General features: G+C 41.9%; 2 protein-coding genes across 4 annotated transcripts in view; one reads left to right on the top strand and one right to left on the bottom strand.

Annotated features, from left to right (window-relative positions):
• LOC147018433 (caM kinase-like vesicle-associated protein) overlaps window positions 1-18,550 on the top strand; it is a 179,226-nt gene extending 160,676 nt beyond the window's left edge. For all 3 annotated transcript variants that reach the window (XM_085898067.1, XM_085898068.1, XM_085898069.1), the window contains 2 exons: window positions 9,594-9,681; window positions 16,597-18,550. In XM_085898067.1, the coding sequence (XP_085754193.1) occupies window positions 9,594-9,681; window positions 16,597-16,950 (442 nt within the window). In that variant the 3' untranslated portion in view covers window positions 16,951-18,550. The remainder of the gene's footprint in view (window positions 1-9,593; window positions 9,682-16,596) is intronic.
• On the bottom strand, window positions 384-1,623 carry LOC147018434 (uncharacterized). The gene has a single exon (XM_085900040.1). It carries the CDS (start codon window positions 1,596-1,598, stop codon window positions 570-572), a length of 1,029 nt encoding a protein of 342 aa, XP_085756166.1. The 5' UTR covers window positions 1,599-1,623; the 3' UTR covers window positions 384-569.
• Window positions 18,551-21,779: the final 3,229 nt, after the last annotated feature.

Genomic DNA, 21,779 nt, shown 5'->3' with positions numbered 1-21,779 from the left:
GTGTTTGTCACACTATAGTAGGCGTGACATATATAGTAGGCTATAGTAGGCTGGTTGTCACCTAGTAGGCCAGCCAACATGGAATATTACACTTTTTGGGGCATCGCATGGTTATCGCAGGCATCCATGCCGGATCAATGATTCATAGGATAAAGAAAAAGGTGTGGGTGGATGCCACCCTGGATTCTCAATTTTTAGGTCATTTTCAATGTCATAAAGGTAAAAATGGCAAAAAAAATGACAAAATGATAATTTTCCTTTATTTTTGGCAGAATTAAAACATTTTTGGTGCCAATATCTTTATGCATTCTTCTGTTTCAAGTTTTCATACACAGACAACAAAAAAACATGATGTAAACTTTTGAATTTACATAAATGCACAACACAATGTAATGTAAAACTGCAGTTTCGAAATGCAGTAGTCTGAGTACCTATTATGGTAATCAAGTTTCTCACTGGCAGTGAACCAAGCTGAGAAATTGAAATGTTATGTCTTAGGTTACTGTAGATTAGTTCAACAACAATTTCAATGTGGCTAAAATGTACTATGTGCATGTTTTATAGAAAATCTATTGCCCAGCTGGGTTACAACATTCTATCGCATCACAGCCACATGCAGAAGTGCACTTCAGTTCTTTTTTAAAGCAAGTGCACTGAGCTGTTTGGCATTTGGATTTGCACCCACAGGTCATCAGCTGAAGGCAGGCATCTGGAATTGGGGGCAGTCTTGTCCAGATAGGTACCAGGCAAGTCTTCTCCTTCACCCAGGTAGCAGTGTCCACAGGGGATGGTATCCTGATGCATTCTCGATCTGCTTGCAACCAGATCTTTGCCTGGTAATTGGCATGTTTCCTGTGCAGATCCAGGGCATCTCTGGTCGGAGGAAACAAATCAAGGCCCTTCTTGGCTTTACCAAACACATGGAATCTGGCTTGATCCACACTTGGCTGTGCAGGAACGCCATACACATGACATACAAACTGCTCAACTTGGGCGAGTTCTCCATCGCAACCAATTCCACTGACTAGGAGTGGCTGACTCTGGAAAGTTTTCCAGCACGTCTTCTTCCCATGGCCACTGAAGGCTGAGGTTGTGTCACAACCTGTTAGTGCATGGAAACTCAGCAAGTTTTCCCTAACAGGTTGTGGCAGTTTGTCTGATACAGCATGCATTGGGTAGCACTTCCGCTTCTTTGATGTTCCAGAAACCATCCATACTTGAGCTGCTCTGGTTGGCATGAAGTGTAAGAGAAGCAGCAAAACATCTGTGTCACTGCATATGACCACCAACCTTTCATATCCTTCACTGACTGCCTCACATGACTGGAGTATCAGCCTTGTATCAGCCTCTTTGTGGTTGCCATGAAATCTGACTGTTTCCCTTCTTGTTGATCTGGAATCGGTAGCATTGGAGAATCCACCTCCTGTTACCACTTCACATGTTTCGGGGAGATCTTCACCCTTCTGCATGATCATCTCACGAATGAACCTTGCAAGATCTGCCTTGTTCGCATATGAGGCGATGAAATTGCTCCAAACCTGGGGTAGGGGGACATCTGGCCCATCAATGATCTTGCGAATCGGTTTCTTCTTGCCCATTCTCTTTGCTCGAGTCACAGCCTTGATTGACTCATCTCCAGTGTTGTGGTCAAACACTACGTCAACTCTTGTTGTGTGTTCACCAATGTGGTTCATCACAGTGCGCATAATGACATCAGCATAGTTGCCAAATGTCTGGCAACCATGGGGCTTCCCAAGTGTCTGGATTAGTGCATGACCATCAATCAGCACACATGTCTTCATATCAGCTTCTGGAACATCTCAGGGTACACTTATTCCAGCCATCAAGATACTGACCAGCTCTGCCTTTGGGGTTGAGTTCATCTGACCTCCGTGCTTTGCCAAAGACAGTGGCACTGGGGCAAGCTCATGCTTCAGGATAGACTACATTTCAACTGACCGGCCAGCAGTTACAGCATTTAGTAGCCGCTGCATTAACTTTCTGTCAGCCTTGATGGATTTCTGTGCACTCTGCTGAGTTGAAATTGCCGTCTTGTACATATTGGCAAAGGTTTTTGAGTAGTGCTTTCTGAGAGTATCATAGAACTGTACACTTCCATCAACCAGTCGCTGCTTCACATTTGATACCAGGTACTGCTTCCCTCGATCTTCTGCTGTGAGGAGATCATTGACTACATCACTGGGCGCAATGTCTTTTGTTGCTAGTGAAACAAGTGGGACATCCCTATCCTCGCTTTCATCTTCTCCGTCTTCTGGTGATGCAGTGCGCACTCTGAAAACATCAAACCTTTCAAGCTGTTTGGCAAGCTTCCTCACATCATCAGCATCACGCTTCGGTCGTGATACAAGGCTATCAGAACGATTCAAAATAGATTCTTCCTCTTCATCTTCCAGGCCAAAGAGACGTCTGGTATCCTGCAAGATGCGTGATCGTTCTGACCACGTGACACAGAACCTGTCTCTTGCTTGGTCATTTCTTGTGATACCAATGATGCCATTTTGCATCTTGCAGGTTTTGTTCACCCATTCTGTGGCCTGATCAGCTGCGCTGCCAGAAAACGATGCAACCAAGCAGTCACAGGCTGCACATGATAGCTAATTGTCATATTTCCTTCTTTCAGAAAAATAGCAAATTGCTTATTAGGAGCAGGTCTCGAGAAACTGTGTCCATTGATCAGTTCTGGTACACTTTGTATGCATCTGCACAAGAGGAAAAGGAGATTATATCCCTGAGAACAAAATGTGAAGACATTGTTGGACTGTGTGCAGGACATACACGTTTTTTATCACGAATTATACGAGTCAACAAAATAATTGTGATCTCCTCGAGCTGCATCTTAGCCAAGCTCGTAGTTGGAGAGATTTATGGCCAATCACCCAGGAAATGGTTCTCCCACACCCTCACACTTCCAAAGAAAAGGTTTTGAACAAATTGCTGAAAGTCTTTACTAATCAAGACATCGAAGGGAATGGAACTTACGAGTACTTACAGTACTTACAGTGAAAGTTGTGAAACTTGCGGTGCTGACAATGAAGAAAATGAAGCAAGTGAGTCAGTGCAAAATAAATATTTGGTTAAGGTGAGGGAATGTCTCCCTTTTAGGTCATCTCTTTGAGCATGACCTAATAATATGGGTCTCGATGTCCTTCGATCCGTCCATCCATCCGTCCGTCCGTTCACAATGAAGTTGAAGTGGGAGATCTGGTCATTAGTGATCCTGATAGAGGTCGATGAGACGTACACGATGGTATGACTTTCAAGGTCACCGAAGGTCAAGGTCAAGGTCACGAAGCCTTTGAAGTTGCGAAAATGACGACTTTCAAATTCTATCTCCTCCGCCATTTCTCAAGCGATCTTGAATTTGATTGTAGCAAATGAATCTATGGGACAATATCTAAATTTGGTCAGGCCGGATTTTCGATATTCGCTTTCGTTTTCGTGTCACGTGACTTCAAAGTTGGCAAAAAATGCGAAAATGACGATTTTCAAAATCTATTCCCTCCTACATTTCTCAAGCGATCTTGAATTTGATTGTGGCATATGAACGTATGGGACAATATCTAAATTTGGTCAGGACGGATTTTCGAATTTCGCTTTCGTTTTCGCGTCTCGTGACTTCAAAGTTTCCAAAAACTGCCCTACCTTCAGGAGGCTATGTCTTCTCGACTGGGCATGGTAAAAGTTAGTGAATGGTGTCATTGCATAGCAGCTGACCTTGTATATTTATACATTTTCCGCCAAAGGTGCAAAAGTTTCAAAACCCGAAAGGTAAACGTCGGCATTTATTTTCAAAATATAATTTCGTGCGCACCAAAATGCCGAGTCATCTTTAACCAATCTAATCATCGAGTCATCTAATCATCGAGCTGCGCAGTAGAACTGCGCAGTAGTCTTCGGTCATAACTGAACATTGAGAACTTGTGGTATTATAGAGATGACCGTCACCCCCACATGGGGGTAATTTTTTATTATCTTGCCAAAACGAAGTTTTTGCAAGATATGTTAGTCAGCTTGTATGTTTTTTTTTTTGTCTGTAATCACGTATCGATCACTCTGCAGAGCACAGTTATCATTGGAAATTTTTGTAACTTCGCATATCAGAGGCCTATAGAGGTCCCTTTAAGCGCATAAAATCTTCAAGGTCAAGGTCAAAGGTCAAGGTCACTTTGTCGCAAATCAGGGGAGTCGACGAAACCCTTATTTTTTGAGTAATTTTGATCGGATCGTCTTCAAACTTCATGGGAATATAGTTCATGGTCTGGCACTCAGCTGATTAATTTTTGGTGGTGATCGGCCTTGACCTTCATGGTTAGTGCTGGAAGTCGAAAGTTTTTGACCCCAAGGTCAAATTTTGAAATCTTAGATACCATATCGAGTAATACCTCATATGAAAGTGCTTGATAAGTGCTTTCCAGATCTGTCAAAAGTTTGACGCTATGACGTCATTTGATGATGTCATGATGAAAAAACGGATTTTTCATGAAAATTTTATTTCCTCAGTTCTCATCAAAATCTCTTGATATTTCATGTACAACGATCCTGGAGAGATACCATTAACCGCACGAAAATATAAAGGTCAAGGTCAAAGGTTAAGGTCACAAAAAGGTCAAGCATCAAGGTCGACGAAACCCTTATTTTTTGAGTAACTTTAATCGAATAAATAAGTCACTCATGTTCACATTTTGGCAAGATACTGGTCACCCTGGGGGGTGACATTGGTTTATTTTTATTTTTTAGTTTTACAGGAGGGAGGCTTATGGAAGAGCAAGGTAGAACTGACAGTGGGACAAACATCAAAGGAATAAACGCCCATGGCAGATAAAGCAGTGAGAGTAACCTCAACAAGGATGCTTTGGGATGGGTCAGTTTAAAGGGCTGCAACAGTGAGGGGAGTTAAACTATTTTTAGTGGACCTGGTTTGCTGTCTGATTCCGGCAATTTTTTTTCTAAAAAAAATTATCTCAAAAACAGTTACAATCTGCAGTCGTGGGTGCAAAGGGGGGGAATCAAAGGGCTTTAGGAGACGGTTTATGGTAGAAAAAAGATGCCTAGGGTTGCTGTTGCCGCTATATATCAGGGTGGCATAGAAGGAGGATCTGGCAGGATCTACCTTGAGGGCAGCAGAGTAATCTCAGTGATGTTCTTCAAAAACTGCAGGTGAACAGTAAGGCCTGACTTTCTCCACCTGCGCTCAAGTTTATGCCCCAGAGCCTTCATTTCACGAAGATGATCAGTGAACCACGGGGATGAGCAGGGGAATGTTACCTGATGGGACTTTTCAGGAGCAAATTTATCTAAATTATTATGGAGTATGGTTGTATAAGTCAACCTTCTCCTCAAGAGCTATCTCACTACATGCCGGTGAGCAAACGGAGGAAATGGAATCTGAAAACAAACCTGGGTCGATGGATCTCAGGTTTCGGAATGTCATGATACGCCTAGGACAAGACATAGGTGGAGAGATGGACAGGTCCAGCAGCACAGCCCCGTTATCAGAAATACCAAGTTCCAACACAGAAAGATCAATAACAGGAATATCACCAGTAATAACGAGGTCTAATGTGTGGCCTTGATTACGAGTGGGTACTTTGACATATTGTACGAGTGATAAACAGTCATTCAGATTGAGGAAATCAACAGCTTGAGCGCACTTAGGACAGTCAACATAAATGTTAAAATCTCCAAGAATAACGATATTCATAAAAGTAGGACAAAGAAAATTTCAGAGATCATAAAACTCAGCTACAAATCATTAGCAGCTAACATCAGTAGCAACAAAGATAAAATCTAGAAGCATGTTATTCTATGAAATCTGACCAAAGCGGACTGCCATATGGAAGAACATCCACACGTGAAGATTGTATTTTACAAGTTTGTCGAACTCTGTCTGAAAAACAGTTCTGCCAGCGGCAAGTGAAATCCACAGTGCATACGTCAGCGCCGTCCACCAGAATATAAATAATTGATGCTGCAGGCCAGTATTATTACAAATCCAACAGATTTCAAGCAGATTGTTGGTGAATAATATGAGACTGAGGTCACAGACCAGCATCTTATTTTACTGATGACTTGCATAAATCCTGCACAATCAGGATGTTTTTTGTTTGTTTTAGAAAAGCCATGGACTGTCCAAAGCTATATGTATTGAAAAAGGCTGACTGGACATATTTGATAACCTATCATTCGATGAAGTCAGACACAAGTCTGTGGATCACAGTGGCTTTTAAATGATCATAAAAAAGGCAGAATATTTATTTTGACATGCGGGCCAAAAGCTTGAAAACACTGATGTGGAAAACACTTCATTTCTGGAGAGAAGGCAGCATGCACAAGACAGAAGAATGGATAAGTAATTATCAGAGACTTTGTCAATAATTATTCACTTGTGCCCCAAGATGCAGTGCAAGCGTTCACTAGACCAACAACCCAGCTACTCTGCATCCCTTATGATGCCATGTTATACCATTGCACTGAATAGAAGATGATGAAACATGTCAGTTTTGTCATTGTTTTGGACCACCTCAGTCATGACTCCATAGTAAACGATGCTGCATCTCAGTATAACAACCTCGAATGAGCTAAGATCCTCGTCCTCTTAATGATGACGTCATAAAACGAATATGAGGTCATTGTGATGTATCAGGTTTGCGATAAATTATCTGTGCTAATGCCCGGCTTGATTCCCGCAAACAAAATTCAAACAGCTTGCCTAGTTTCGGAGATAATGGTATAGGCGATTTCCATTATCGGCAACATTATGACATCAATTTCTAGGAAGAATTTCCAAAATCGGAGATGGTTACTGTCTGCGCGTGGGCTTTCTGCATATACATGGCAAGTTTCATGAAGATCCGATGAAAACTCTAGATTGTGAAACAAAAAATGTCAAAGAATAGGAATGACGTCATAAAATGGATATGACGTCATAGTGATGTATCATATGTGCGGTAATTCATCTCTGCTAATGCCCTGTTCGATTCCCACAAACAGAATTCAAAAAGCCTGCCTAGTTTCGGAGATAATTTTTTCGGCGATTTCCATTAACGGAGATATTTTGACGTCATAACTTTTTTTTTCTCGGAGGAATTTTCAAAATCAGAGATGGTTACTGTCTGCGCAGGGTATTTTTACATATATACGCCAAGTTTCAGGAAGTTTCGATGAAAACTGTAGGCTGTGAAACAAAAAAGTCCACAAGAACAACAGCGTGATTGAGATCCTCCATGAGGATCTAAAAACAGGAAGCGTTTCTGCAACCAGTTCTGCCATGAACAGTATTTTGGGATTTTTTGCCATCTTCCATGGAAACTCTGTCCATTTGACAGTGTACGTGGCACTGTACCAAAGTAAGGCTGATTGAATGAGTCTTCAAAGGCTGCACAATCAAGAGATCATGACCCCAAGACATGTCCATGTGTGGGCCAAGGAAAGTGTTCCAGCAGGCAGCAGTCCATATGTTGAAGAAGAAAAATAAGTCTAAAATGGAAGAGAAAATGTTTTAAAGGGGCTGTCACAATCGTTAGACAAGGAAGCTTCATAATTTCATTGATATGCAATGGTGTCAGGGAAGTGAAGAAATTCTTTTGAGCTACTTATTTATATACAAGGGCAAGGCTCATGGAAAATCGAGGAGACAGGGAACATAAAGGCAACAAACGTATGACATTGGGGCAGTGGGGTAGCAGGTGAATTCAGCAGGAAATGAAATGAGAGAGAGGAGGAAACCTAGAAATAAAATGGTTGAGTTAGTTGAGGTAAATGGATGTAGAAACAATCACGGTTAGAGATGGATGATGCTGTGAGATGGTGGTGTACTACCAACTTGAGACTGGAGAGAAGAGGGGATTGAACAGCATCACGGAGGTGGTTGCACAAGTGGGAGAAAAAAGGAGGAAATGAATGACTCAGCCATGACTCCATAGCATTTCAATGTGGCATAGACACTTCAATGGAAACTGTACTTATCTAGATGAGGTCTAAAAGTTCAAGAGACTGAATCTATTCCAGAGGCTGACCACGGAAGTAGATAATTTCATAACTTTCCAGAAACTGTGAGGTTTGCCTGGATTGAAGGACATGTTCCATATTGTCAGACAAATATCTTATCAATTCTAGGTCAGCAGGTAATAAGGCAACTGTTGCCTGTGTGGCAGTTGAATGGGGTACTACACAGCACAATGTGGCATGGACACTTCAAAGGAAACTGTACTTATCAGTAATCAGAGAACTGTTGTAAATGAAGGACATCCCAGGAACTTACGGCTCATGTGAATATGACAGACAATGATGCTGGCACATGTCATCTGAGTAATTCCTGAAGACAACTAATTTGAAGTTCAGTTTCTCTTTAATACTTGCAAAGATAAGGCCAGTCGATTGTTTCACACAAGTATACTCTAAGCGCTGGTTATCCAACATCAAGTGGCAGAGTGTATCAGCTGAGCAGGCTGGAAATTTCTCAAGCGACATAGTTCCTGAATGGGGTGGACATAAATGGGGATGGAATGATCTGTTGAAACAATTCTTTTCATAGTTACCACAACTACCTGGAAGTCTAAATCAAATGTGAATCCGTCATCCTCACCACTGAGTAATGGGTACATTTTCATCAATATCTGTGGATGAAATTGTTTACCAAACATTATTTTTACCTCTACTACCAAAGGTGGATGGAAGTTATGCTTTCACCCTTGTCTGTTTGTTTGTCTGTGAACACAATATCTCAAAAAGTTATTGATGGATTCGAACGAAAGTTGGCGGACAGGTTGAGTGTATGGCAAGGACAAATTGATTCGATTTTGGTGAAGATCTGGATCTAGATACTAGATTTTTTTTCAAGTGATTCTTTACCATTGAGAGAAGCGGCCAAAAACGATATCTCGCATGATATCTCAAAAAGTTGTGGACAAGTTACGACAAAACTAGGTGGATGAGTTGGTAGGTGACAAGGACAAGCCGATTAGATTTTGGTTAACGTCCAGATGCAGATGCAGTGGGATACAAAACTTCAACGATTCAGTGTGGCAGAGGTATGCGCTCTACCAAGTGCTGTTGTAGTTGCACAAGTGTTGCTCTGGAGGTGTCCTTCAAGTTTTTATCTTATCTTAGAAAATCAATGTTGCAGCTCTCTGTCAAGGTGAGGTGAAATGTCATCAAATGATGTAACATTAACATTTGTATTTCACAGAATATCGATGAAAGTGGTATTGTTCGATAGAACTGCTAAAGGCCTTTCCAATGCTGTATTAATCACCTCTGTTTTCCAATAACTAAATGAGCTTTTGGCTGAAAGGGAAAATCTGCTCACTTCCAAGCCCCAAAATGGTCAAAATCTCAATAATCTATAACTCAGAGACTGGTGGGTACAAAGACCTAATAGTTTGCAAGTTTTCACATCTCACTAACACCAATATCTTCAACGAATTGCATCAAAATTGACAGAGGTCAAATCAAAAATTCCTGAAATTTGATTGATTCACATGGAATGATGGAAAAGTGAAATAAAGCAAGGCAATAATTTAATTAAATACTTTTGAAATCTGTGATGCTGCCTTTCCTTCTGTATGCCGCAGGATTTCCGGGAGTGCTGCCTCCAGCAAGAACATTAAAGAAGGTGTATGCACTCAGATGGAAAAGAATTTTGCCAAGAGCCGGTGGAAAGTAAGTTGCTCAACAGTTTTTGCAGCGAGTGCTGATATTACAACTTGAACACCGACCACGAAGACTAAGGTCACTGCACATGAATAGACTCTTCTTAGGATTCATTATGTCTGGAAAATGTGTTTTCTAAATGTTAAAAGTGATCTGAAAAGAGTTTCTAAATCGTCTTGAGAAGTATAATCCATATTGTCATGTTGCCAACACTGAAAGTTTTGGGAAACCTGGTTTAGGTGCCAATTTATTCAAAATGGCTACCGGACACAAAAAATTACAAACGTTGGGCTGTCAAGTGGCCAACAGTTAGTAAAAATGGTCGAGGTACAAGAATTGGTATCTTATATGATCCTTTCATTGGTATATCAAGTTTGGATTTGGTAGCCATTTTCTGAAAGAGTCCCAAATCAGATCGACTGTTGAAGGAAAGTAGTTGTACAGACTTTGTGGAAAAGCATCTTGAAAAAGAGACAACAAGGCTGTGGGAGAAAGTCAGCAGGAACAACTTGCCATCTTTTGTGAAACCTAATCTCAGAGCCAAAAAGACAGCAGCAAATCAGTCTGTAAGCTACATGAAGCAGGAAAGATATTTACTTGGCAGATATCTGGTCACTTCACAGTCCTCTCGCATCATAGATGAAAATTAAGCCATTGTAAACTTTGAGTTTGTGTCTTATCCCAGGAGCTTGTTTCAAGGAGATTCACCATGCCCATTCCTTGAGAAGAGTGAAGTCGCTAGACAGCTTCAAAACATGTCACAGAACACCTTGCGGATGATGGCAATAAAGCATCTAGTGTAAAAGTGATGAATGAATAGATGATGAATGGAACATGGGTTCTATTTTTATTTTTTTTTATTTTTGTATACATATTCTGGCTCGTGGAAGAGCAAGTACACTGAAAGGATCAGTCCGTAACAGACAAAAACAGGATGCAAAACACGCATGCATGGGGAGGACAAGATGCACAAGGAAACTCCAAGGAGTTAAAATGGGTACATTGAAAGGCGGGGGGATTTGGGTGGTGGTTAGCGAGGGTATAAAAAAGCATGGTTTTGGATTGGGCATGATCTGAGATGATGGAGAACAGCTGTCTTGAAGACCTGGAGGGAAGAATTGGATTGAAGAGGATGTGGAAGTTGATTCCCCAGGTGGGAAAAAAGAGAAACAAATGAGGGGAGATGAGCATTGATTCTGGATTTAGATCATTTCACCAGAAGGGGGTTGATGGTAGACTGTGTGATCCCAACAGAAACCTGGGTGGGGGAACAAAGCACGGAAAGAGCAGAGGGTGCAAGACCAGAAAGGAGGCAGTAAAACACAGAGAGACCACCAACCTGTCTGCGATGACGAAGTGACAGACTCATAGACTCAGCTTCAGCATGGGAGATTACAATGATCTTGAAGGCCTTCATTTCCACGGCATCCAGCTGAGCAAGATGTGAGGCAGGAAAGTCAGTCCAGAGGGGAGAGCAGTACTCCATCTAGCTTCAGATTAAGGCCTTGTAGGTGGAAAGAAGTTCAGGTGTGCCAAGGAGGGACTTTGTACGACGGAGGATGCCCAGTCTGCGGCTGGCTTTGGAGGCCAACTTTGAAATGTGGTTTGCCCAAGAAAGATCATGGCTGATAGTGAGATCCAGGAGTATAAATGACTGAACTTACTCAAGAGGATTGTTGAGAGAGTAGATAGGAGGGTTTGCCAGACTGTCCTTTCAGAAAGAGATGGTGAGAGTGTGAGATTTTTCAGGATTGAAAGACATTCCCAAAGTTTGAACATTTTGTGATTTTGTCAAGGTCTGAAGAGAGGGAAGAGGCTTCAGCCTGCCTGTCTGAAGGATGAGGGATGTTACGGCACAGAGTGGAGTCATCAGCTAATAGATAAGGAGGATTTCACAGAGAGTCAGAGAGATGGTTGATGAAGATCAGGTATAGGACAGAGCCCAGAACACCACCTTTGGGCACTCCATCCTTGACAGGAGATGAAAGGATTCTTTTGAATGCCACACATTGGTTATGAGAGTATAGGAAGTCAGTAAACCATGTGTGTAGTTGGCCTTGGATGACATAGGCAGAGAGATCAATTGACTCTTTTTGGCACATGAATTGATTCTTTGGAAACTGGGATGGGTAAAGATTGCAGGGAATATTTCCAAATGCTGATCGATGACCAGAGCCAACCAGTTCCTCGTACTCGGACAATAACATAGCATCCACCTGAAACTCCACTAAAATGTATCATAATAGATGGTATGGCCATACTGCACTTAATTCCTGATGGAGCAAATATGGAAACAATATCTGATCTGAATTTTATCATCCAATTTACAATTGTACAAAAGCCTGGGATGTATGACAAGATAAGGTTGATCTTTGATCCGTACAGCAAGAGTTCAAGAAAGGCCACAACGAGAAAAAAGAGAAACAAAGATGTAGCAGCAACCCACTTCGTAGTGAATGATTCTATAAATCTTGTCAACATTACAATGGCTCAGTTCCTCAGTCATGTGAAGACAAAACAGGAGGTTTAAATGTTCCTTACAGATGCATTTAGGAAGACCTTCAAAGACCAGAAGAAAACATTCACAGACTACGATGTTCATACCAGTGTAATGCCTACAAACACTGAAGGAAAAGTAGAGCCAGTGATAACCCTGACGATGGACTCGTGATGAAGCTGATACAATATGCTGATTACACATGCCATCCACTTTGCACATCATGCATCGTCTCAAGATACAATTCATATATGGAGCTCATTTACCGGTGTACTACTCCTGCTGTTACACTGCAGCTCATATCTTTTTTGCGCAAACATTTTTCGTTTGGCAGGATAAGACTATGACATTGTTTGGCTGTAAAGTTACATTAGACATGAGAAAGCAGCAGGATTGTTGGGCTGGCATCCTTCAGCTGGCTGTGATACCACTGGGAAATTTGCTGGACGAGGAAACAGGACATGTTGGAGTCTTCATCTGGCACGAGACACTGTGAATGATCACATCGTTCAGGGGTTTTAATAATTTGGGCAAACAACACAGCTGTCAAAAACAGCAGTACAAGCCCTTTCAAAATGTGTGGCTTCGAGCTGTGCTAAAGGCAGCTCGTTGGCATTACACCGACACCCAACGCCTTCAGGCAGTATCTGCTGAGAGCCTTAGTACAAATCTACACATGGTGACATGCTCATGTATCACAAATGCCACTGCATGATGTGAAGAGTGGACTGTTCGGTTGGAAATGGGAGCACAACCACTGACTACAGGTTATGCACCATCTGCTATCATGGCTGTCATCAAGTGCAATTGTCAAGGGACATGTGACACTTGGTCATGGTCTTACTACAAAGATAACTTTCCCTGTACAGATATGTACCATGCAACAAAGAACAGTTACTGTGAATATACTGATCCACAAGGTGTTCAAGACATTGAATCTGGCAAGGAAGACCTTGAAAAGCATCCCTAATGAACATTGTGATAACACTTTATTGATGACAGACTTTTTAATGTTGATGAAGGACAGACTTTATCGATGACAGAAGCTAAAACATTGTGATATTTTCTCTCTAGTGATAAAATGCTTGACTCGTTTAGGAGCAATTATTAACCGATCTGGGGTATATAGATGATAGTAGATCTTGGCTTGGGTCCATTATGTCTGTGAGGAATGTGACAAGCATAGAATGCCTCAAGAACGTCGGGTTTCCTCCCTTTCGGTTTAGTGGTAAACAGTATGCCTGGTGTTGGCATAATGGTTTGGGTGGTGGGCTTGGGATCCTAGGATCCTGAGTTCAAATCTTGCTCAGCTGTTTAATTAATACCAGGTGGGGTTGACTCTGCCTGTCATCCTTCTAAGGTCGGCAAAATGAGTGCCAGCTTGCTGGTATACTGTGTCGGAGTGGTGACCCGGCCATGATTGTGCCCAAAAGCCAAGGAGACCACTTAGGCAGCACCAATGCTCTGCACAGAGTATGGTCCACTGGTTGGTTGGTTAAGCAGTAGGAGTGACAGTTTAAAAAGGTAATCATACATGTTTGTGGTTTACAATATTTTTTACTTCCGGTCAGGGTGCCCCACAAATTTCCACAATAAGCTATTTGTACACGTTAACATGGCGTTTGCCCAAGGAGGAAAACCCCATTGGGGATGGGGGGCAAATTAAGTCACTACAACCTCTACATTGTGACCCTTAGTCCTGTAAAGTTTGGTTGAGATTGAATAAGTAACATCCAAATGGATCATGGTCAGACAGACAGACAGACAGACACCAAATTGCGTATTTCAGTTTGATAAGGATCCATTTTGGGACAAGGGCCACTTAATCCACAGATAATCTACAGACGAGGGTCCATTTTGGGACAAACTTGATAATTAGCTTTTAAATTTGATTTCACTACAAGATGCAAAACTCCCCTTTTTCCAAATATAACAATCCCTCCATTCAATGTGGATACAGAATATCTAATACCTGCTGGCCCATTATATCGATGCAATTTGTTATTTATTTATTTTTGTATACATACTTAATGCTTGTAACCGAGCGTAGTGGCGTGCGCCTGTAATCCGGCTACTCGGAGGCTTGGGTTGGAGGATCGCTTGAGGATGGGTGCTCTGCGCTGGGCCGCCCTCTGAGAGGGTGTAGGGCAGCCCGGAATCATGGCAAAACCCAATCCTTATCCCTGTGTCGTAAGAGGTGACCAGGGTTGCGTCAGGAAGGGCATCCGGCGTAAAACCTGTGCCAAATCAGTATGCGGATCATAATGGATGATCCGCTGTGGCGACCCCTAACGGGAGCAGCCAAAAGATGAACAACAACATAGTTAATGCTTGTGGAAGAGCTGGAACCTAATCACCTAATCCATATTTGAAGAAAAAAAAAAACCAGGTTCTTGAAGTAATTTAAATGATTGGGTGGATGTTTACACCTATTTCAAGGCCTGTGATAATCAATTTTTTAAAGATTTTCACATGATTTAATGCCAATTCAGAAAATGGGCACCTGAACCACATTTGCTGTATTTCTTTAACAACATCCTTATCAACCTTGAGCTATTTTCAAAGGACTCTGACAACTTGGAGCCTATCAAACGGACATTCATATGGATGCTGCCCGTGTGTTTAAAATGGGCATTTAAACCAAAGTTCCAGACAATCCAGAAGGGGTAACATGTAAATTCAGATTACACGCATCGAGAGGATTCTAGAACTGTTTTCAGATCACTTTTCACATTTAGAAATCAACTACCTACATACAGACTCCTACTATCTCACATCCATGCAGTAATTTAAGGCCATTTATCAATGAAATAATTAGGTTGAGAGATGTATGCATGAAACCCGACAGGATGGCGCAGAGGTAACTCTCTTATCCTTGAGATGTCTACTCTGGGCTTGATATCTGACCCGACTATATCAGATTGGTGCTTCTCAAGTAGGGCGTTCCATCACTGGTTGTGCCATACCTGGGATGGACCTGAAGCTTCGTGTCCCATCTGCTGGTTTTAGTTGAAGGAAGTTTAGAGATCCCAGGATATATTTCACGAAGAGTAGGCGAGGTATCACTGGCACCCTGAACAAAGTACAAATTCCTGCCCAAATCTGCTCAAGTCGACAGTCAAGCCAAGTCAGCCGGTTTATGAAAGTAGGGTAAAACTTCCACCTCGGTAAACCCTACAAGAAGATGGGATTATTTGGGGCCATTAAAGAAGTAGGAGTACAGAGACGCATGCCTTGAATTATGCTTTGGCCATTTTGTTCTCATCATTTAACAAACTCAAATAATTTATGTTTTACAACTAAAGGGGGTCGTCTATGTGTAATTGTTATATGGAATTAATCAAATGTTTAGTGGAAAAAAAAACTTTATGAGAAAACTTTTGGTGAACTTTATTTCGTCAAAAGCGGATCATTTTCGCTCTGAGACTCAGCGGAATACATATGTCAAAGTTTTTCCATGTTTAGACAATGTCCATTAAATTATGCACACAAATAGGGCAGAAATCTACACCCCTATCCCATCCTGTATGAACTGATGACCTTTCTCAACCCCTCCCTTACCTCAACCCTCTCATTAAAAGTAAGCATTAACACTTTGTCTCCTGCCAGAGCACCCTCTCTATTTTGAAGCTTAAGCCAGTAAAATATGAAGTTATATACCATCCCCATTGTATAAAATTAGTGAATCTATCAGATTTGTTACACTTCATAATACGAGTACGCATATATTTTAGAGTGCCCAAAGAAAGACAACACTGTCATGAATTCAAGAAGACAGTGCCTTATGCTTACCAGTCTGAAACCCAGCACAAGGCTGCAAGGTAGTGTCATTGCCGAAGCCGAGGCTGTGCCACTGATACAATGCCCTCTGCTGGTTATGGCAGGAATTTGTAATGTATTCATGGTGCCGGCGATAGCACACCTACTCTTCACAAAGGACACTTCACAAAAGCGCTAGCATGCCTACTCTTTTAATGTGCACAAATGAATGCTGGCAGAAGGGACACCCATTTAATAACATCCATTCACATTAATGAATCACCAAGCCTGTGAAACACCGGGACGACAGTTAATGGCTGGGTCTGGATTCAAACCCAGGCTAGACAGCTTAGAAGCGAGTGTACATATCTCTAGGCTTGTAATTTATAAAATCCTTTATTGATGTACAGTTGCTCCATAACTTAGTGCACTACAACGTTCACTTTAAATTTACTACGAAGTTTTAGTATCTGAGTTTTGGAAGTTCATTTTGCACCAACAAATTCAACTCCAGAATTGGAAGCCATAGAAATGATGGCTCCGGGGGGCAGTGGAACAAGAGACATACATCACGATACATGCAGGACATAAACCTTTTTGGCCTCACACCGTATTTAATTTTGGTTGTAGACCTCCACTCTGATCACATATAATCCCTGTCCCGACAGAAAGCAGTCCGTGTCACTTCAATGATGAACCAGCTACGTGCCAAGAATGCGGCTGCCAGCGAAACACTGGCTGGCCCAGTCCGACAAAAGGGTACAGGTAACAGCCCGGTACAAGACTCCACTACGGCATCAAGCTCCTCATCCTCAGGTGTTGCATTGAGCACTGATTCTGCAGTTCCTTCTGACCTCACGACCGGCCCATCTTGCTCTGATGAGCAACGGTCTCCTGGACCAACAAATCTAAACTCCACACATTCTCCTATCCCTAGACCCTGCCTGGGCATTTATTCACAACCACGGCAGTCGAGTCCGGTTCCAAGCTGTGGCCGAGGTGATGAAAGTCGGTGTGATTAAAAAAAAAAGCAGGCTTAAAGTCAAAAGGTGAGAGGTTGACAGAACTAAAGCACAGAACTTTGCTAGATTGGAGTGGAGGAGGAGGGGGTGGAACAACCTACCGAGAGCTCCAGAAAAAAAAATACAACCCGAGTTCAGACATGATGAGTACATTTGTGTGTGATGAGCTTCTTGTTAGACAGATATGCTCAGCTTCCTTAGTGATGGGTTAGTAGAGCAATACTTTCGCTTACCGATCACCTTGGGACCAAATCGTGCGAGAATTGCATTTTAATCAAGTTAAGAGAAAATGTTCTCAATTTGACTTGTCTTGCTTGTTTGTACCTTATAAGATGTTCTCTTTTTTAAGGGAATATCTGCAGTGATATTTGCTCTGGATTAGGAAACTCGCAGTAAACACTGAAAGACTTTTGCATGATTCAACGCTCCTGTATACTCGTGTTTATAATAATAACACCGTTTGTTGTCACCAACACTGAGCACTCACTGAAACTGATGAAATGTGATTATTGGCTGTTTTGCCATTCCGCAACAAAATATAAAAGAATGCAGTATAGATGAACTCTCGGTGCAATGGATTTACTTTGTCAGTTGCTCGCACTCCCAGATGGTATGCACAGTCACTGCCATATTAGAGTAACGGAAAATAGATCGCCTCCCTTTGGAATTAAAACGGTAAGATTGGAACTCATGGAGCATTGGATAAGATATCAAAAACCTAATCAGGTGGAATCGAATGTGACGAAGAAGTTTGCTCGCTCTCCCCAGGCATAGGCCAAACAAAGTCGTTCCTCACTGTTGTCCTCTGGCTAGCTTGCAATTTTGTTTTTTTAAACTTAATGGCAAAACACAATTCACTGCCATATTGGAGTAAAGTAATTAGTGTGACTACTGTCACATCCACTTCATTCTGTATGGAACGTTCGCACCGTCAACCTAGAGGCTTAAAGTCAACTTAAAGCACGGTTAGTGTAGCGCCATGATTTGCTTGGCCATCAACCTCATGCTAACAGCACCTTCACCAGGTAATTGATATTTTACATGGAGTAAGACTTCGTACACACACCTGAAGATGTTACCTTTTGGTTCCATGTTAAAGAACAGCTGCAGTTATTCATCATCGATATATCGGAGAAAAACTAAACATCCTTGAGTCGGAGGAGCGGAATCTTTTATGGCAATCAAGTGTACATAAATAGATATAATGCTCTAGTTTTATGTATTAATTTTTCACTTGTGTTCTTGTGACTTGGTGAATCCACTGTAAACGAGTAAAGCGCTATTTAAGAACACACGTCAATAGGTGAGATGATGCACACGGTTTATTTATGTGATAACGTAGCTTTGCTTGTGCTTTTTCTTGTTTGTTTGTTTTTTTTAACGTACATTGATATAAAATCCAGCTAATAGACTGCTCTAGTTGCCAAGAATTGTTTTTTTTTTTAATCAATCTTGAACACCCCAATCCCCAAATACCAGCAACGCTTGATAAAAGCATTCACACTAGTTTTGCAATTAAATGGCATTTTAGAAGCATAAACATCACAACAATGGCAATTCCCAATTCATCATTTAATGTCAAATAAAGTGTTATTGAAAGATGCTTTCTTAGTTTTCCCTTCCATGACAATGCTTGGTGAATGCTGGTTTGATTGTGGCTGTAATTTCTTACATGGACAGTGTGTTCCGATTTCAAAAGTCAAATTTGGCGTCCAGCAATGGAATGGTCAAAACGATAGAAGCAGTATACTTCGTACCGAAGCACCATGGGTGCTGACTTGCTACCAATTGAAAATGAGAAAAGTAGAAGAAAGGAGGACGATATGAGAGAGAGAGAGACAGAGAGACACAGAGAGAGAGAGAGAGAGAGAGAGAGAGAGAGAGAGAGAGAGAGAGAGAGAGAGAGAGAGAGAGAGAGAGAGAGAGAGAGAGAGAGAGAGAGAGAGAGAGAAAGAGAGAGAGAGAGAGAGAGAGAGAGAGAGAGAGAGAGACAGAGACAGAGACAGAGACAGAGACAGAGACAGAGACAGAGACAGAGACAGAGACAGAGACAGAGACAGAGACAGAGACAGAGACAGAGACAGAGACAGAGAGACAGAGAGAGAGACAGAGAGGTTAGGAGATTGTGGTAGAGAAGGAAAATAAGGTTGGGAGGAGATAATAGAAAGGGGAGAAGCATATTAGTATGTGTACCTTCGACCTCGAGGGTACACATACTCATCTCTTAGTCCCCGGGCACAATGGATCGTATGAAATTTTGTCGTGGTAGACCCATGAAATATTTGTCGTGGCCACATCTTGCAACATGCCCGAAATCTATTTCGAGTGGTCACAAGGGCTACGACACATTAAAGATGGTTTGGCGATGGGGACGCGACAGAAAAAATAGATATGTCGTGGGTGTGTCGCAAGACAGTCGTGGGACCATCGAGAGTTGTCGGGCATTGTCGGTGGGGGAGGGGGGGCTGCTTTTCACATGATCAGGTTGTGGTTCACTCGTGGGATGCGCGTGCGACTGTCGCAAGACTGTCACACAACAGTCGTGGGTCACTCTTGGGACGCTCGCACGTCTGTCTCCCGACTATATAACGCAAGACTGTCGTAGGACAGACTCACAACAGCCACAAGACATAGATACCACAAAAAATCGTCGAGCAAAAAAAGGTGCATGTCCAATTTTGCCTCATGACGGCAAGTCGATGCCACGATGCTCAAATTTTCGTAGGACTGTCTTGCGCCGACCCCCGATGACCCACGATTTGCCCAAATTTTCTGTCGTGTTGTGGAACAAATGCGTCGTGGGTTCGTTGTGACTGGGGCTTAGCTGTTTAACCTGAGTTTGAAATCTGACCCAGCTAATAAACTGTCATCTCAGTATTTCAAAGGCAGGGTGATTCATCAATGTGTATGCCTTCCATTGGATAGAGGTTAAAGATGGTGGACGGCATTAGTTGGTGGACGGCATTAGCCGGTGGACGTTAAAAGTTCACGAAGAATTTTTTGATTTTCCAAAATAATTTTTTTAGGCTTTTTCAAAAATTTCAAAGTCCCGTTGCTAGGCAACGCTGGTGCCCATAGAAACGGTGCTCAAAAGCAAACAACTAGATCCTCGTATGAACCCACCTGTCAAGTTTGATCAAAATCGGTTGACTCCTCTGGCCTCCAGAGCTGTCCATTACATACAAACACACAGACAAGCCGGGAGGTGACATGGGTGGTCGCTACATAATTGCATACTAGTCATACAGTTTTTGACGAATCGAGCTGAAAATTTTTGACAAAGAGGTTTATTATAATGCGCATAAAAGCATGGAAGCCGATTTTTGATTTTCGAAAAAATAAATTTTTTAGGATGTTTCAGAAATTTCAAAGTCCCTTTGCAAGGCAACGGTGGTTTCCATAGCAACGGTGCTCAAAAGCATAGAACTCGATCCTGGTATGAACCTATCTGTCAAGTTTCATCAAAATTGGTTGACTCCTCTGGCCTCCAGAGCTGTCCATTACATGCAACCAGACATACAAGCCATAGGCGACATGGGTGGTCGCGACATAATTGCATACTAGTCATAGAGTTTGACGGATCGGGCTAAAAAATTTTGACAAAGAGGTTTATTATAGTGCAAATAAAAGCCTGGAAGCCGATTTTTGAATTTTGAAAAAAAAAAATTTCTTCACATTTTTCATAAATTTAAAAGTCCCGTTGCAAGGCAACGGTGGTGTCCATAGCAACGGTGCTCAAAAGCATACAACTCGATCCTGGTATGAACCGACCTGTCAAGTTTCATCAAAATTGGTTGACTCCTCTGGCATCCAGAGCTGTCCATTGCATACAAACATTCAAAAGTACAGACAGACGGAAAAAGTGAAAATAAGGGTACTCGAGCGACCACCCAACAAGCCGGAAGGCGACATGGGTGGTCGTTACATAATTGCATACGAGTCATACAGTTTTTGACAGATCGGGCTGAAAATTTTTGACAAAGAGGTTGATTATAGTGCGCATAAAAGCCTGGAAGCCGATTTTTGATTTTCTAAAAAATAATTTTTTTACGATTTTTCAGAAATTTAAAAGTCCTTTTGCTTGGCAGCGGTGGTTTCCATAGCAACGGTGCTCAAAAGCATAGAAATCGATCCTGGTATGAACCTATCTGTCAAGTTTCATCAAAATCGGTTGACTCCTCTGGCCTCCATATCTGTCCATTACATACAGACATATAAACAAACAAACAAACATACAGACAGACGGAAAAAGTGAAAATAAGGGTAATCTAGCGACCATCCAAAAGCCAGAAGGCGGCATGGGTGATCGATACATAATTGCATACCAGTCATAGTGTTTGACGGATCGGGCTGAAAATTTTTGACAAAGAGGTTGTTTCTGGTGCGCATAAAATCCTGGAAGCCGATTTTTGATTTTTGAAAAAAAATTTTTTTCGGATTATTCAATAATTTAAAATCCCGTTGCTTGGCAACGGTGGAGTCCATAGCAACGGTGCTCAAAAGCATAGAACTAGATCCTGTTATGAACCTACCTGTCAAGTTTCATCAAAATCGGTTGACTCGTCTGGCCTCCAGAGCTGTCCATTACAAACCGACATACAAACAAAACATACATACAGACAGATGGAAAAAGTGAAAATAAGGGTACTCCAGCAACCACCCAACAAGCCGGTAGGTGACGTGTGGTCGCAACATAATTGCATTCCAGTCATACAGTTTTTGACGGATCGTGCTGAAATTTTTTGACAAAGTGTTTGATTATAGTGCGCAAAAAAGCCTGGAAGCCGATTTTTGATTTTCGAAAAAATATTTTATTTAGGATTTTTCAA

This window comes from Eptatretus burgeri, chromosome 10, assembly GCF_056783735.1.
Source record: "Eptatretus burgeri isolate ZD-2024b chromosome 10, Ebu_testis_v1, whole genome shotgun sequence".
NCBI classification, from domain to species: domain Eukaryota; kingdom Metazoa; phylum Chordata; class Myxini; order Myxiniformes; family Myxinidae; genus Eptatretus; species Eptatretus burgeri.
The sequence above is the reverse complement of the archived record's forward strand: the minus strand, read 5'-3'. Positions and strand labels throughout refer to the sequence as shown.

Bases quoted from the DNA above. Each gene is read 5' to 3' on its own strand.
- LOC147018434 (XM_085900040.1), bottom strand. From the start codon at position 1,598: ATGGGCAAGAAGAAACCGATTCGCAAGATCATTGATGGGCCAGATGTC.